The 13,474-nt window shown below is 44.9% G+C and overlaps 1 protein-coding gene across 6 annotated transcripts in view; it reads left to right on the top strand.

Annotated features, from left to right (window-relative positions):
- The window catches only part of CCBE1 (collagen and calcium binding EGF domains 1), a 272,365-nt gene that overhangs the window by 246,149 nt on the left and 12,742 nt on the right, over positions 1-13,474 (top strand). For 3 of the 6 annotated variants that reach the window (XR_012513084.1, XM_074383318.1, XM_074383321.1), the window contains 3 exons: positions 1,339-1,478; positions 1,574-1,609; positions 3,015-3,050. Coding sequence is in view for 5 of the 6 variants with exons in the window: in XM_074383318.1 (XP_074239419.1) it covers positions 1,339-1,478; positions 1,574-1,609; positions 3,015-3,050 (212 nt within the window). In the remaining variant the exon portion in view is untranslated. The other 3 variants (XM_003926109.4, XM_074383319.1, XM_074383320.1) reach the window with 2 other exon arrangements.

The following is a 13,474-nucleotide window of genomic DNA, read 5'->3' on the forward strand; positions in this document are numbered from 1 at the left end:
ATGCTAGAGCTGTGGGGCAAGGGGACATTTTCATTTCTCCTGTTCCAGCTAGAATCCTAAGCATGCCCTACGCTTCTGGGCCTTGGGGTGTGATCATCTTCCCCAGAACCCCCGACTCATCCCCCAGCATGCCTTGTATCTGTGGCAAATCTTGGCCGGAAGAACATTTCCTACCCCTCACTAAGAAGTCGTGGGTATTTCTCAGGGGCCTGCAAGAGAGAGTGAGTTTCCTGACCCACCCAGTGCCTTGAGACATTTGCACCAAAAGGGCGAAAGTAGGTGGGTTACATATTAAGACTGGTTTTTGGTATATCATCGCTATAGAAATGTCAAAAATGGGCAAAGGGCGAACAAGACTGGTGTGGGGCAGAGAAACTAGCAGTGAGGCAAGAGTGAAAGCAAATATAAGGAAGGCCTCACAGATTTGTTTTTGTACTTAATATGTGTGGAGTACTATACTCAGTGGTGTGTGTATATCTGGAATCTCACTTAATAGAACTACTCTGTAAGAGGATTTTTTTTTTTTTTTTTGAGACCGAGTTTCGCTCTTGTTACCCAGGCTGGAGTGCAATGGCGCAATCTCGGCTCACCGCAACCTCCGCCTCCCGGATTCAGGCAATTCTCCTGCCTCAGCCTCCTGAGTAGCTGGGATTACAGGCACGTGCCACCATGCCCAGCTAATTTTTTGTATTTTTAGTAGAGACGGGGTTTCACCATGTTGACCAGGATGGTCTCGATCTCTTGACCTCGTGATCCACCCGCCTCGGCCTCCCAAAGTGCTGGGATTACAGGCTTGAGCCACCGCGCCCGGCCAAGAGGATTTTTATTAGCCCAGATGAGATGAGAAACTAAGGCTCAGATAGCTCAGGCAACCTGAGAAAGATTCAAACCCAAGTCTCCCTGATGCTCAAACCTGTCCTCTTAACTGCTCTCCAGCCACGGTAACCACTTCGCCGCTGTGGTAGTCACTACTCTGCTGTGATCCAGGAAACAGAGGAGAGCAGACAGCTGTGAAATGTGAAAGAGGTGAAACACACAGGAGCTGGCCACTAATTCAAACAGGAGGCTGTGGAAATAGGGAAACACAGAGGAAGACTCTCCAGTTTTTTACTTGAGTGGATGGGTGACTGGTGGTGCGTGAAAAGTGAGGAAGATAGGGAAGCCACTTTTCATCGCATCGAACTCAAAATGCCCATGAGACATCCTGATACAGATGTCAGAAGGCAAAGGCAGAGAGAGAGCAAACAGAAATGGCTGCAGGGGCCCTGGACTCTTGTTAGCCAGGGCCCTTTATCCTTCTCGTGTTCTGTGAGCTAATGAGGTGTTCTTTGATTACAGGTTCACCGGGACCAAAGGGAAGCCCAGGCTTCCCCGGTATGCCAGGCCCTCCTGGGCAGCCCGGCCCTCGGGGCTCAATGGGACCCATGGGACCATCTCCTGATCTGTCCCACATTAAACAAGGCCGAAGGGGCCCTGTGGTCAGTATCTTATCAGAGATCTGCTTCCTGTGTGGGGAAAGTGTTTTTGTCTCATGCTTTTGCCTGTGGTTAAGCTAGATCCTTTTGTATTGTAGGGTCCACCAGGTGCACCAGGAAGAGATGGTGCTAAGGTAAGTCTTATGAGTGGTCCTCACAAGCTAAAGATCTGCCCCTTTCAATTTTTTTTTTTATATTTATTTATTATTAAGATGGAGTCTTGCTCCGTTGCCCAGGCTGGAGTACAGTGGTGTAATCTCGGCTCATTACAACCTCTCCCTCCCCGGTTCAAGCAATTATCCCTGCCTCAGCCTCTTGAGGAGCTGGGATTACAAGTGCCCACCACCACACCCAGCTAATTTTTGTATTTTAGTAGAAACAGGGTTTCGTCATGTTGGTCAGACTGGTCTGGAACTCCTGACCTCAGGTAATCTACCTCAGCCTCCCAAAGTGCTAGGATTGCTGGGATTGAGCCACCGTGCCCGGCCTCGGATTTTTTTTTTTTTTTTTTTTTTTTTTTTTTTTTTTTTTTGAGACAGGGTCTGGCTCTGTCGTCCAGGTTGGAGTGCAGTGGCATAATCCCAGCTCACTGCAACCTCTGCCTCCCAAGCTCAAACCGAGTTCTCCTGTCTCAGCCTCCCAAGTAGCTGGGAACACAGGCACATGCCATCACTCCCGGATAACTTTTGGATTTTTTAGTAGAAACAGGATTTTGCCATGTTACCCAGGCTGGCCTCAAACTCCTGAGCTCAGGTATCTGCCCATCTCGGCTTCCCAAAGTGCTGGGATTACAGGCATGAACCACTGCTCCCAGCCTGAGGGTCTCTCATTTTCTACCTCTTGCACTAGCATCTGGGAAAGCTCAACAGACACTGTTTACCATCCTCATTTTGCATTCAGCAAAACTGAGACACAGATACCAGATACAACTTTTTCCCCAAAGCTTGTAACAAAATCTGAGTAGCCACTTCCTTAAATTGCAGAATCATCCCAGCAGACAAAAACAACCACCACCACCACTTGTAGGAAAAATGACCCTGATGCATTTTAAATAAGCCTCTGTGTTGTGACAGTCACATATGTTTTTCTCTTTAACCAGTGTTGCTTCACAGGATAGTTTTGTGTGTGTTTCCATTTCTGAGAGGTTTTCAAGTCAGGAACAGGAGATACGTACTCTATTCTTTTGCAAACGGGTAGTTCCCCTTTGAGAGCTGCCTGCTCTTTTTTGCCTCACAAAAAAGTCAGTGTGAGTTATTTCAGAAAGTTTGTTACTCTACATGCTGCTGGGAAATAGGAACGTTCCTCTTGCCAGGAAGATTTGAAAATACATGGGCTCAAGGGAAATCAGACTGACAGACACTTAACCCAAGCATCCTGTTCAAATAAGTGGTCCCATGAGTAGCTCAGTTTTACGTATGGTTTCTATAGAAAATATTTGTGGTTTTGTGCAGGGAAGTGGTTATGATGGTGCGTAAATAGAGACCATTGCTGTGGCAGCCACGTGCTCTAGAAAGCTAACCCTGGCCTTTCTGTTTTTAGGGGGAGAGAGGAGCGCCTGGGCCCAGAGGGTCTCCAGTAAGTAGCACACTCTGTCCTGCTTCCCCAGGGGAATGTTCTCAGTGATGCAGCTCTGATGAGCCTATAGGCTGGTCTAGTAGCAAAAGCCCGCCCCTTCCTGATGCCACTCAGCCCACCTGAAGAGAACTCTGTGATTAGGAAGAGAGTCACAGAAACCCTAAGCTGCTAGTTTGGATTTATTTTTCAGATTTGTTTTCTGTTGTTGTTTTTTCTTTTTTCATGGCTAATTTTTTTTTTTTTTTTTTTTTTTTTTTGAGAGGGAGTCTCACTCTGTCAACCAGGCTGGGGTGCAATGGGGCAAACTCAGCTTACTGCAACCTCTGCCTCCCAGGTTCAAGTGATTCTCCTGCCTCAGCCTCCTGAGTAGCTGGGATTACAGGCATGTGCCACCATGCCCAGCTAATTTTTGTATTTTTTGTTTGTTTGTTTGTTTGTTTGTTTGTTGTGTTTGTTTTTAGAGATGGGGTTTCACCATCTTGGCCAGGCTGGTCTCAAGCTCCTGCTCATGATTCACCTGCCTTGGCCTCCCAAAGTGCTGGGATTACAGGCATGAGCCTTGGCGCACGGCCATCATGGCTAATCTTCATTTGAAATGTCTTCTTTTAAAGCTCAAAATCCTGCTATGCAATGAGTCTCTTTCCAAGCATGATCATAAAACATTTGAGAAGTCTAGGAAAGAAATCTATGGATTTAAATTATCATTGCATAATTGAGAATTTAGCCACTGCTACAACTCTAGTAGGTCAGATGGCTGTCTCCTCTAAAAAGGTCAAAAACATGCAGGGCTATTAGGGACCTGATAAGAAATTAGCTGCATACATGCATAGTATCTGGGAGATTCAAAATGAGAATTAGTAGTATTCAAAAGCATAGAAAATTCAAACCACTTCACTGCTTCTGAAGAAGTCAGTATCATTTCTGAAATCCAACAGCTGTGGCCACAGAGGTGGGAGTTGTGGGTTCCATCTCAACTCTTCTACCTGCTAGCTTTCTGACCATGGGCACATCACTGAGGGTCTCTGGGCATTCATTTCCCCACCTGTGTAGTGGCGCTAGTGGATTCTGATCTGCCATACCTCAAGTGGTTATTGTGAGGGTCAAATGATATCAAAATACTGTGCCTCTCTTCGTGCCTTACAGTATAAACTCTGCTTCCACAGGGCTAGCTGCTGCTGCTGCTGCAGCGGTTGTGAGAAGTGATAACGATTTTACTACAAGCTTCTGACAACCCCGAACACATGTATTTATGCATTTCTTTTTTACCATGCCCCACACAGGACTCTATGAAATTAAGGCTTCATAAATACTATATGATGATATATGATACTCAATACTTAGAAATAGGAAGCTTTTGTTTGGACCTTCCTAGTCAATGGGGAGCTGACGTCTTTACAGCATCCTCCCAACTTCATTTAGTTTGTGCTTATAGTCAGCCATCTTTTAAACATTTAATAATTTCATTTTTAAAAAATAACAGCATTTTTTTTGAGACAGGGTCTCATTATGTCACCCAGGCTGGAGTGCAATGGTGCAATCTTGGCTCACTGCAGCCTCGACCTCCCAGGCTCAGGCAATCCTCCCACCTCAGCCTCCCAAGTAGATGGGACCACACGGTGCCTGCCACCATGCCTGGCTAAATTTTTTAATATTTTTTGTAGAGCCAGGGTTTCACCATGTTGCCCGGTCTCAAGTTATCCATCCGCCTCAGCCTCCCAAAGTGCTGGGATTACAGGTGTGAGCTACCACGCCTGGCCCAGATAACATTTTTTAATACATATTATGCTCAATGCCCTTTACATGCATTTACTTACTTAAATTCTCACGGACCCTATAAAACCCTATAAAGTCGGGACTATTATTATCCCCATTTTACAGATGGGGAAGCTGAACCACAAGAAATTAAGACCACACAGCTAATAAGTGGCAGAGATGAAACTCAAACCCAACAGAACCCCAGTCTCTTAACCACTGCTCCGCTGCCTTCATAAGCATCTTCCAGATTGCTTTGGAAAGTAAACTAGAAGAGTTTATTTTTATATTCTTTCTTCTACTGGATTTGATAAAGCCTAGAGTTAGGAGGGAGGAAAGGTGAATACATCACCAAAGCTCATCTGCGAAATGAGAGAATTAGAAGACGATGTGGAGGACCCCCAGGCTCCTGTAGCAGTCCTCACATTGATTCCATTTGGGGCACAGAGTTATTGAGAAAGTAGTTGCCAGCAAGCATGGGGACTAGCAAGTCATGGAGCCCCGAAGGCCGTTGCTATCCGTCTCTACATTGATTCCTCCCATGTACACAGGGACCCCCTGGTTCTTTCGACTTCCTGCTACTTATGCTGGCTGACATCCGCAATGACATCACCGAGCTGCAGGAAAAGGTGTTCCCACACCGGACTCACTCTTCAACAGAGGAGTTCCCATTACCTCATGAATTTCCCAGCTACCCAGAAGCCATGGACCTGGGCTCTGGAGATGACCACCCAAGAAGAATTGAGACAAGAGACTTGAGAGCACCCAGAGACTTCTATCCATAGCGCACCCCAGCACCATCATGTCAAAGGAAGGGAAAGATTATTTCACCTGCAGTTAAACCCTCTAAAGAGAAAACTCACCACTGGAGTCCTGGAAAACATACGTTTTTCTCTTCTCTTCTCCTGACTTCTTTCTCCTCCTCCTCCTCCTCTTCCAAATATAATACTGTATTCAGAGTTCCCTCCTAGGCCTGCAGACACAAGGGAGTGAACGACTGATTTACGTGCTTTTCGCTAAGAGTGTGTTGGGGTGGTTTGCATTGTAATTTTTCTTTTGCATCCTACTTTTTCAGGAACTGTGGATTTCAGTACTCTCACTGTGTTTTAAATCATAAATTTTTCAAGTTAAATTTGGCAGAATATCAAAAAGAGGGAAATGGCAAAGTGAGCTCTAAGAAAATATGAGGCTGCTTTTAAGGCATATGCTCAGAATAGACCGTAACTCCTCTAGTATCAAAATGAGGGCTCTTCAATTAAAAAGGGGTGGGAGGACAGATTTGTAGTTGTACTTTGGTGTAGAATTCTTTTTCTTGTCCTAGACTTTAAATATTTTATCCCCTTATCTGACCTTGTTTCCCAAATTAAAGAGAGGAGAGAATTGAGTGGAGTTTAAGAGAAGATAGAAAAGAATTACAGTGAAATATTTACTGTTACATAGATTGGTGCCTTCTAAACTTCAAATATGGTGCTTAAGGTTTTATGCCATGCTTATCTGTAAGTGTTCTAGTTAGGTAAGAAAATTAAACCCTCTTTTCAACAAACAGAAAGTGAAATGCGCTGATTCACATTAAAACAATGGGCCCTGGATTGCTAGAGTATTTTTAAGCTGTTTAATCAAGAACGAAGCTTGCTCTATAAATCACAGATAATTTGTTCAATAAAGTGGCTGACCTTAGAGGTGCAGAATTCCTGGTGCTGAGCAGGCGCCCAGAAGGTGCCATTCGGTGTCATGATCCAGACTGAAGCAATGTACAGTGGGGTTCAAGGCTACGAGGTGGTTGCTGGCTTCAGCTGACCTCACTAACGCCATCAGCAGTGGTAGGTAAATTTGTTCTCCTTGGATATTAGAAGTCCTTGTCTGGAGCCAATCGAGCTTGCCAACATGTTGAGAATAATACACTGTTGAAAGTGACCTTGGATGGAGAGGAAAAAACAAGCGGTTTTCCTTGCTTGTAAAAACTTCCTTCCTATGCCCATTTTTCCTTAATTTTCTTTAATTTAGTCCAAGCTCCAGTTCTTGTAGGCCTTCTCTTTGGTTTCTTTTCCCCTGCAACGTGAGAAGCAGTTCAGAAAAGGTTCTGTTTCTCAAGCTCCCTGTGAGTTAGAGTGCTTTCTCAGAGCACCTCTGGATCCGAAAGGGAAGCATGTGCCTGCCAAGGTTTTCTGTGGGTCCAGAAGCACCAGGAACAAGAGACCAGAAAGGTGGTCTGCTCCTTTGTAACCTTGTCGAGGGACCTCTTGTTTCCAGTGAGCAGCTCATAGGTTACTCACATTCCACGTTCTCATTGGACACACAGAGTGGCTCTTTATCTACCTTTGCGGGAGACTTTCACTCTTACATTGAGCTTCACAAATGATCATTCTCATATTCACTCATGTTGGACTATCCCATCCTGCCATGTCGTTTCCCATTTCTTTTTGGCCTCCACCTTTTAGGCCATGTCATTTAGCTCCATTACTATGAAAGCTTGCTTCAAGAAAAATCCCTCTTGTGTTCAAATGCCACCTTTCTGTCTTCTCCCTTAAGAATGATAGGAGGCTGGGTGAGGTGGCTCACGCCTGTAATCCCAGCACTTTGGGAAGCCAAGGCGGGCAGATCACGAGGTCAGGAGATGGAGACCATCTGGCTAACATGGGGAAAACCCATCTCTACTAAAAATACAAAAAAATTAGCCGGGCATAGTAGCATGAACCTGAAGTCCCAGCTACTAGGGAGGCTGAGGCAGGAGAATCGCTTAAGCCCAGGAGGTGGAGGTTGCAGTGAGCCCAGATCGTGCCACTGCACTCCAGAGCGAGACTCTGTCTCAGAAAAAAAAAAAAAAAAAACTGATAGGAGGGGGCTTTGCAAATCTCTAGCGGCAAGTGTCTTCCTTCCCTTCTTCCTACCATGTTGGAAATGCAGGACTCATGTCAGTCAGCAGGTGGCTGAGTCTTTGATGAGCACTTTGCTCCTCTATTTCTTATTTATGCAGAATCCCTGCTGACTGTCCACTCACATTTTTAAAGTGAAAGCAAACACATTCTTAGTGCTCTTTTCCTAGCATCTTCCTCCTCCTCTCCGCAAAATTCAACACTCGTGACAGAGGGCCACGCCAACCACGGGTTTATAAAGACAGGAACTGAACAGCTGTTGATTCCCATCTGGAATATATTTAATGTTTGCCTGCTTGTGGAGCATGGTATTTAAAGGGTGTGGGTGAATGAATGTTTTTAAAAAAAGAACTATGCACAGGCTGTATGAGAGATGGCTAGGTCCATCTCTGATTATTTTTCAATGAGTAATTTTAATACCTTTTCTTTGTCAGTGAACTGTATTTAGAAATATGATCTTTATTGTCAAATGCTCAAAAAATGCAACCAAACTGCATGTTTGGCCATAGGCTAGAATAATATATTAAGAGAATTAATGGAAAGTAGTTGTACCTGGATTTCATGAAACTATTCCAGATAATATTCTCCAGCAAAACTTATAGTACCCTGTATTTTATAACATCAATCTGCTGGACCAAGTTAATCTAGAAAATAATTTTTAATCCTCAGATTTTCAAAACCTTTACTACTGCAAGCTGATATGTACTTTTTATGCCCAAATTATATTTTTCAAAGATAGGACATTATAAGGCAGCATTATTTCGAATGTATCTTTTAGCTGTGGATAGAAAAAGCTTTACTGTCTAAATAGGACTTCTGCTCAAAACCTAACGGGAAAGCCATTTCCGGGGTAAAATGTGCTACAGCTCTAGGTCATTTCATGGTTTATAGTGAAAAAAGAGATCTTTGTACACCTCCTCAACCTGCTGGTAGAAATGTTGACTTCAGCTTTTGCACCCTCATCACTAGGACCTCATAAGTTGCCTCTGTCCTTGGGAAGCAATGAGAATAAGAATATGCTATCGAAAATAGTACATGGGACCGGGGACCGTGGCTCATGCCTGTAATCCTAGCACTTTGGGAGGTGAGCAGATCACGAGATCAGGAGATCAAGACCATCCTGATCAATATGGTGAGACCCTGTCTCAACTAAAAGAAAAAAATCGGGGCATGGTGCCATGTTCCTGTAGTCCCAGCTACTCAGGAGGCTGAGGCAGGGGAATCTCTTGGACCAGGGGGGCAGAGGTTGCAGTGAGCCGAGATCATGCCACTGCACTCCAGCCTGGTGACAGAACGAGACTCTAAAAAAAAAAAAAAAAAAGGAAATAGTACATGGAGGGCATGCATTTTAGTTTAGAAAAATCCCCCTTCCCCTCCCCAGGTCCAGAGGGAAAAATTGTAAGCTATACTGTGCCAGAAGGGAGTGGGGCTGCAGAGAGGATGGTGCCTTTTCTCGCCTTCTGAGTTAATGTCCAACACCTGCCGTAGGATTCCTTGACCAAACGAAGTCATTTCTACTCTATAAACTCAGACAGGTGTGCCATAGCCAAACATAGGTCAATAATAAACGTTCATTGGTTTTGGAAGGAAAGAGAGGGGAGTATTACCCCACGAAATACCAGTGAAGAGCACCCCGGCTTTGGTCATCTGTCCAAGGTTTATAATTGCTGTGGGCCTGGTGAGCCCTTTTCCCAGGTAAGCAAGGGAAGGCTTATCCAGAGCAGGCATCACTGTGGGTTCTCAGGCAGCAACTCCCCCATCAGATTTTGGGTGTTACTCCCCACCGTCTCTCCCCACATCTCAGCCTGTCTCTCAGAAACAACCACAGCAGCCTCATTCAGCAGACTTAACATCTTTCAGATAACCTTCCTGAAAAGGAAAGTAATTGCATGAATCCAGGCCAAACAACGAGTAGAATAGAGCCATCCAAAGTCATCAATAATGAGTTCAGGGAAGTAGATACATTTTTTTCCTGGCACAGTCAATATGTCTATCTCATAACAAATCAAAAAATAATTTTCCATTTGGAAAATCAAACACAGCATGACTGTAATTGTTAAGGCGCACAATCATGAACTTCACATCCTCCTTCAGCAAATGTTACTGCTTTAGGGAAATTATAGAAAAGGACCCTTTTGTCCCCCAGGGGATCAAAGCAAGTCCCCTTAGGAATTTGATGTGTGCCATGGGTCTGTTTTTCTTTCACAGTGACTAGTCATGTTCTGCAGTAGCTCTGTTGTTCATTGTTTGTAACAGGTCCGTATCACAGTGAAGCTAGCATTCAAACAATTATGGGCATGATACTATGAAGTACTTTTTATATGATTGTATGTGCTTAATAACAAAGTTATTTTTCTTACATGGCTGTACTGTGTTTTGTCCTGACACCCAGGTTTGTGAAGCAGGTCATGTTTTTACCCAACAGACAAGGAGATGGATTGGTACATTTCTCTTGAGAACTGAAATCTAGAATCTGGGTCAGCCACCTCTGCGGTCTGGATGTGGTGAAAGCATTTGAATCTGAGTCAAGGTCTGAAGGCTCAGGTACCATTGAGTGTGGGTACCCTGTAGTCTCCCAATCTGAGATTCCCAGGGTGGGATTTTCAAACCAAGAACCCTCTGGATGCTCATTGGAGCTGCTTTAGGAGCTCACAAACGAGAGGCCTGTGAACACTGAGTGCTCCTTGCTCCCAGCACTGCACTCACGGTGACTCAGTGTTCAACTGGTTTCCTGTTTTGGATCAGAATTCCATGTAGAATTTCCATTGGTGGATGCAGTGGCTCATGCCTCTAGTCTTAGCTACTCAAGACGCTGGAACAGGAGGATCCCTTGAGCCCAGGAGTTCAAGGCCAGTCTGGGCAACATAGCAAGACCCTATCCAGAAAAAAAAAAATTTTTAATAAAAAAGTTTTATTAAATATGGCACTTTTCCCTAGAAGGGCAGAAACCCCAGGAACCAGTGTCTGTCTTTTTTCGAATAAAGCGAATTAAAAAAGAAAATTCCTTTTAGGGTAGGGGAAAGCTGACTACTTTAAAAATAAAGTTGGAAGGAAGAACTCTCATGAGTTGGTAGCTGAAGTCCTCTATGTAAAGATAAGAGGAGGGGAATTTTTGTCAATTGGGCCATATGGGAAGTGGAGTGCTATGGTAAAATGGGAGCTTATTTCCAAAGGATTTTAGCCATCCTTAGCAGGGTGCATGTAGCGTCCTGAAATTAACTATATTTATACATCTCACTTCGTTTAGTAAATATTTGAGTGCCTATTGCAATCTGGGCACTGTGCTCTGCACTGCAGACACAATTGGGAGCAAAAGCATCTTAATCCCTGTCCTGCTGGGGATTTTTGGCAACAAAGACAAGGATCCTTCCAGACAAAATAAATTAATCACATAAATATGCGATTACAAACCACGAGAAGCTACAAAGTATTGGGTGCTACGAGAGCCAATAAGGGTTCATTCCAAGGGAGCCCGCCCTTGGCTCCACGATGCACTCCCCTCCAGAGCCACACACTCAAAGCAGCCAGCAGCATTCACACCAGCCGCGGAGGACCTCAGGGCCCTCCCAGCCTTTCCCAGACAGCAGCTCTGCAAAGGCTCTAGGCGACACAGCAGATTTATGGAAATCTGGGAGACCACTTCATATATGTTTCCAGCCCTCTGAATTTAATGCACCAAAAGCTGGTTGCGCGCTTCCAGTCCTCGTGGCCTCTTGACGTCCCACTGTGCAGACTGGAACACTGGAACATCACGTGTTCCAGTCTTGATTCCCAGCAAAATTTGAGGCTTGTTTCTTCTCCACCAGGACACTGCAGTTTTGAAAAAGCTTGCGATGCTGTTGAAGCCCAAAACTGTGAAACACCCTCATGAACACCCTCATGTGAATTTCATGATGGTTCATGAGCTGTGTAACAGCTCAGCTCCCTGTGCAAAATTCCACGGTCCGGCTCGTGTCTAGATGCAGGTTGTAGGACGGCCAGATGGGAAGTGGCACCCAGCCCCTGGGTGGTCCACAAGGAAAAGGTAACTCTGCCAAGGTGTGTGGGTGATGGCAGTTGGATCATACGATCTGGGGGACTGGTTGAGGGCTGAATGAGTTTCTTAGGCTGCCAAAACAGTGCCACAAACTGGGTGGCTTGAAACAACAGAAGTGTATTGTCTTAGAGTTCTGGAAGCTGGAAATCTGAAATCAATGTGTCGGCAGGGCCAGTAGCTGCTGAAGGCTCTTGGGAGCAGCCGTCTTACCTCTGTGTCATTTCTGTGTTTGCCCACAGTCTCGGCATTCCTCACCTCCAGTATCACATGGTGTCCTACCCTCCTGCCTCTGTGGCTTCACTTGGTGGGTTCCAGCATTCTCTGCCCTAAGTCTTCTGTATGCCTATTTTCTATTCTTACAAAGACGCTACTAGTAGCCAGGCACTGTGGCTCACACGGGTAATCCCAGCACTTTGGAAGGCTGACGTGGGCAGATCACTTGAGATCAAAAGATCAAGACCAGCCTGGCCAATATAGTGAAACCCTGTCTCTACTAAAAATACAAAAGTTAGCCAGGCATGGTGGCGCATACCTGTAATCCCAGCAGAAGGCTGAGATGCAAGAATTGCTTGAACCCAGGAGGCAGAGATTGCAGTGAGCTGAGATTGCACCACTGCACTCCAGCCTGGGCAACAGAGCGAGACTCCTTCTCAAAAAAAAATAAATGTGGCTTAATGCAGTGTGACCTCATCTCAGTTTAATTACATCTGCAAAGATGATTTCCAAACAAGTTCACATTCTGAGGCTCCCATAGATAAGAATTTTGGGAGGCCACATCAACCCAGTATAAGAAGGAAATTTTCTCCTATTTGTTGACTGTTATCCTGCTGATTTCCTTTAATAGCATTTTTTTTCCAGCTTGAAATTCTTAGTCACTTCTTTCAACAAAAACGTATTGAAGGTGGGGTACAGTAATGAATGGTACAGAGTCCCTGCACTTCTGGAGCCTGACTTCTGGTCCAGGAAAACAAACAGAAATGTATGTATCAGTCATGGTTCTCGAGAAACACCATCAAGAGATAGGGATTTATTTAAGAATTTGGCTCAGCCAGCACAGTGGCTCACGCCTATAATCCCAGCACTTTGGGAGGCCAAGGTGGGTGGATCACCTAAGGTCAGGAGTTTGAGACCAGTCTGATCAATATGATGAAACCCCGTCACTACTAAAAATACAAAAATTAGCCGAGTGTGGTAGCATGTGCCTGTAATTCCAGCTACGCAGGAGGCTGAGACAGGAGAATCACTTGAACCCGGGAGGCGGAGGTTGCAGTGAGCTGAGATCTCGCCAATACAGTACATTCCAGCCTGGGTAACAAGAGTAAAACTCCATCGCAAAGAAACAACAACAACAAAAGAAATTGGCTCATGAAGTGTAGATCTGGAAGTCTAAGATCTGCCAGGCTGGCAGGCTGGAGGCAGTTGATGTTGCAGTTGGAGTCCACAGGCTTTCTGCCAGAAAAATTCCTCCTTGCTTGAAAGGTCGGTCTTTTTCTATTAAGGCCCTTAGCTGATTGGATGAGCCCCACCTACATTATGGAGGGTAATGTGCTTTACTCAGTCTACTAATACATGTGTTACTTTCATCTTAAAAGCACATTCATAGAAACATCTAAAATGTTTGACCAAGTATCTGGATGCTGTGGCCCAGCCAAATTGATAATAAAATGAACCATCACACTATATATCAGTGCTACGTGCTGTGGGGAAAGTTCATAGGGTAGAGGAGTGAAGATTAATTGAGGGTGGGAGTGTGTCCATGAGGT

Source organism: Saimiri boliviensis, chromosome 13 (genome assembly GCF_048565385.1).
Source record: "Saimiri boliviensis isolate mSaiBol1 chromosome 13, mSaiBol1.pri, whole genome shotgun sequence".
In the NCBI taxonomy this organism is placed as follows: domain Eukaryota; kingdom Metazoa; phylum Chordata; class Mammalia; order Primates; family Cebidae; genus Saimiri; species Saimiri boliviensis.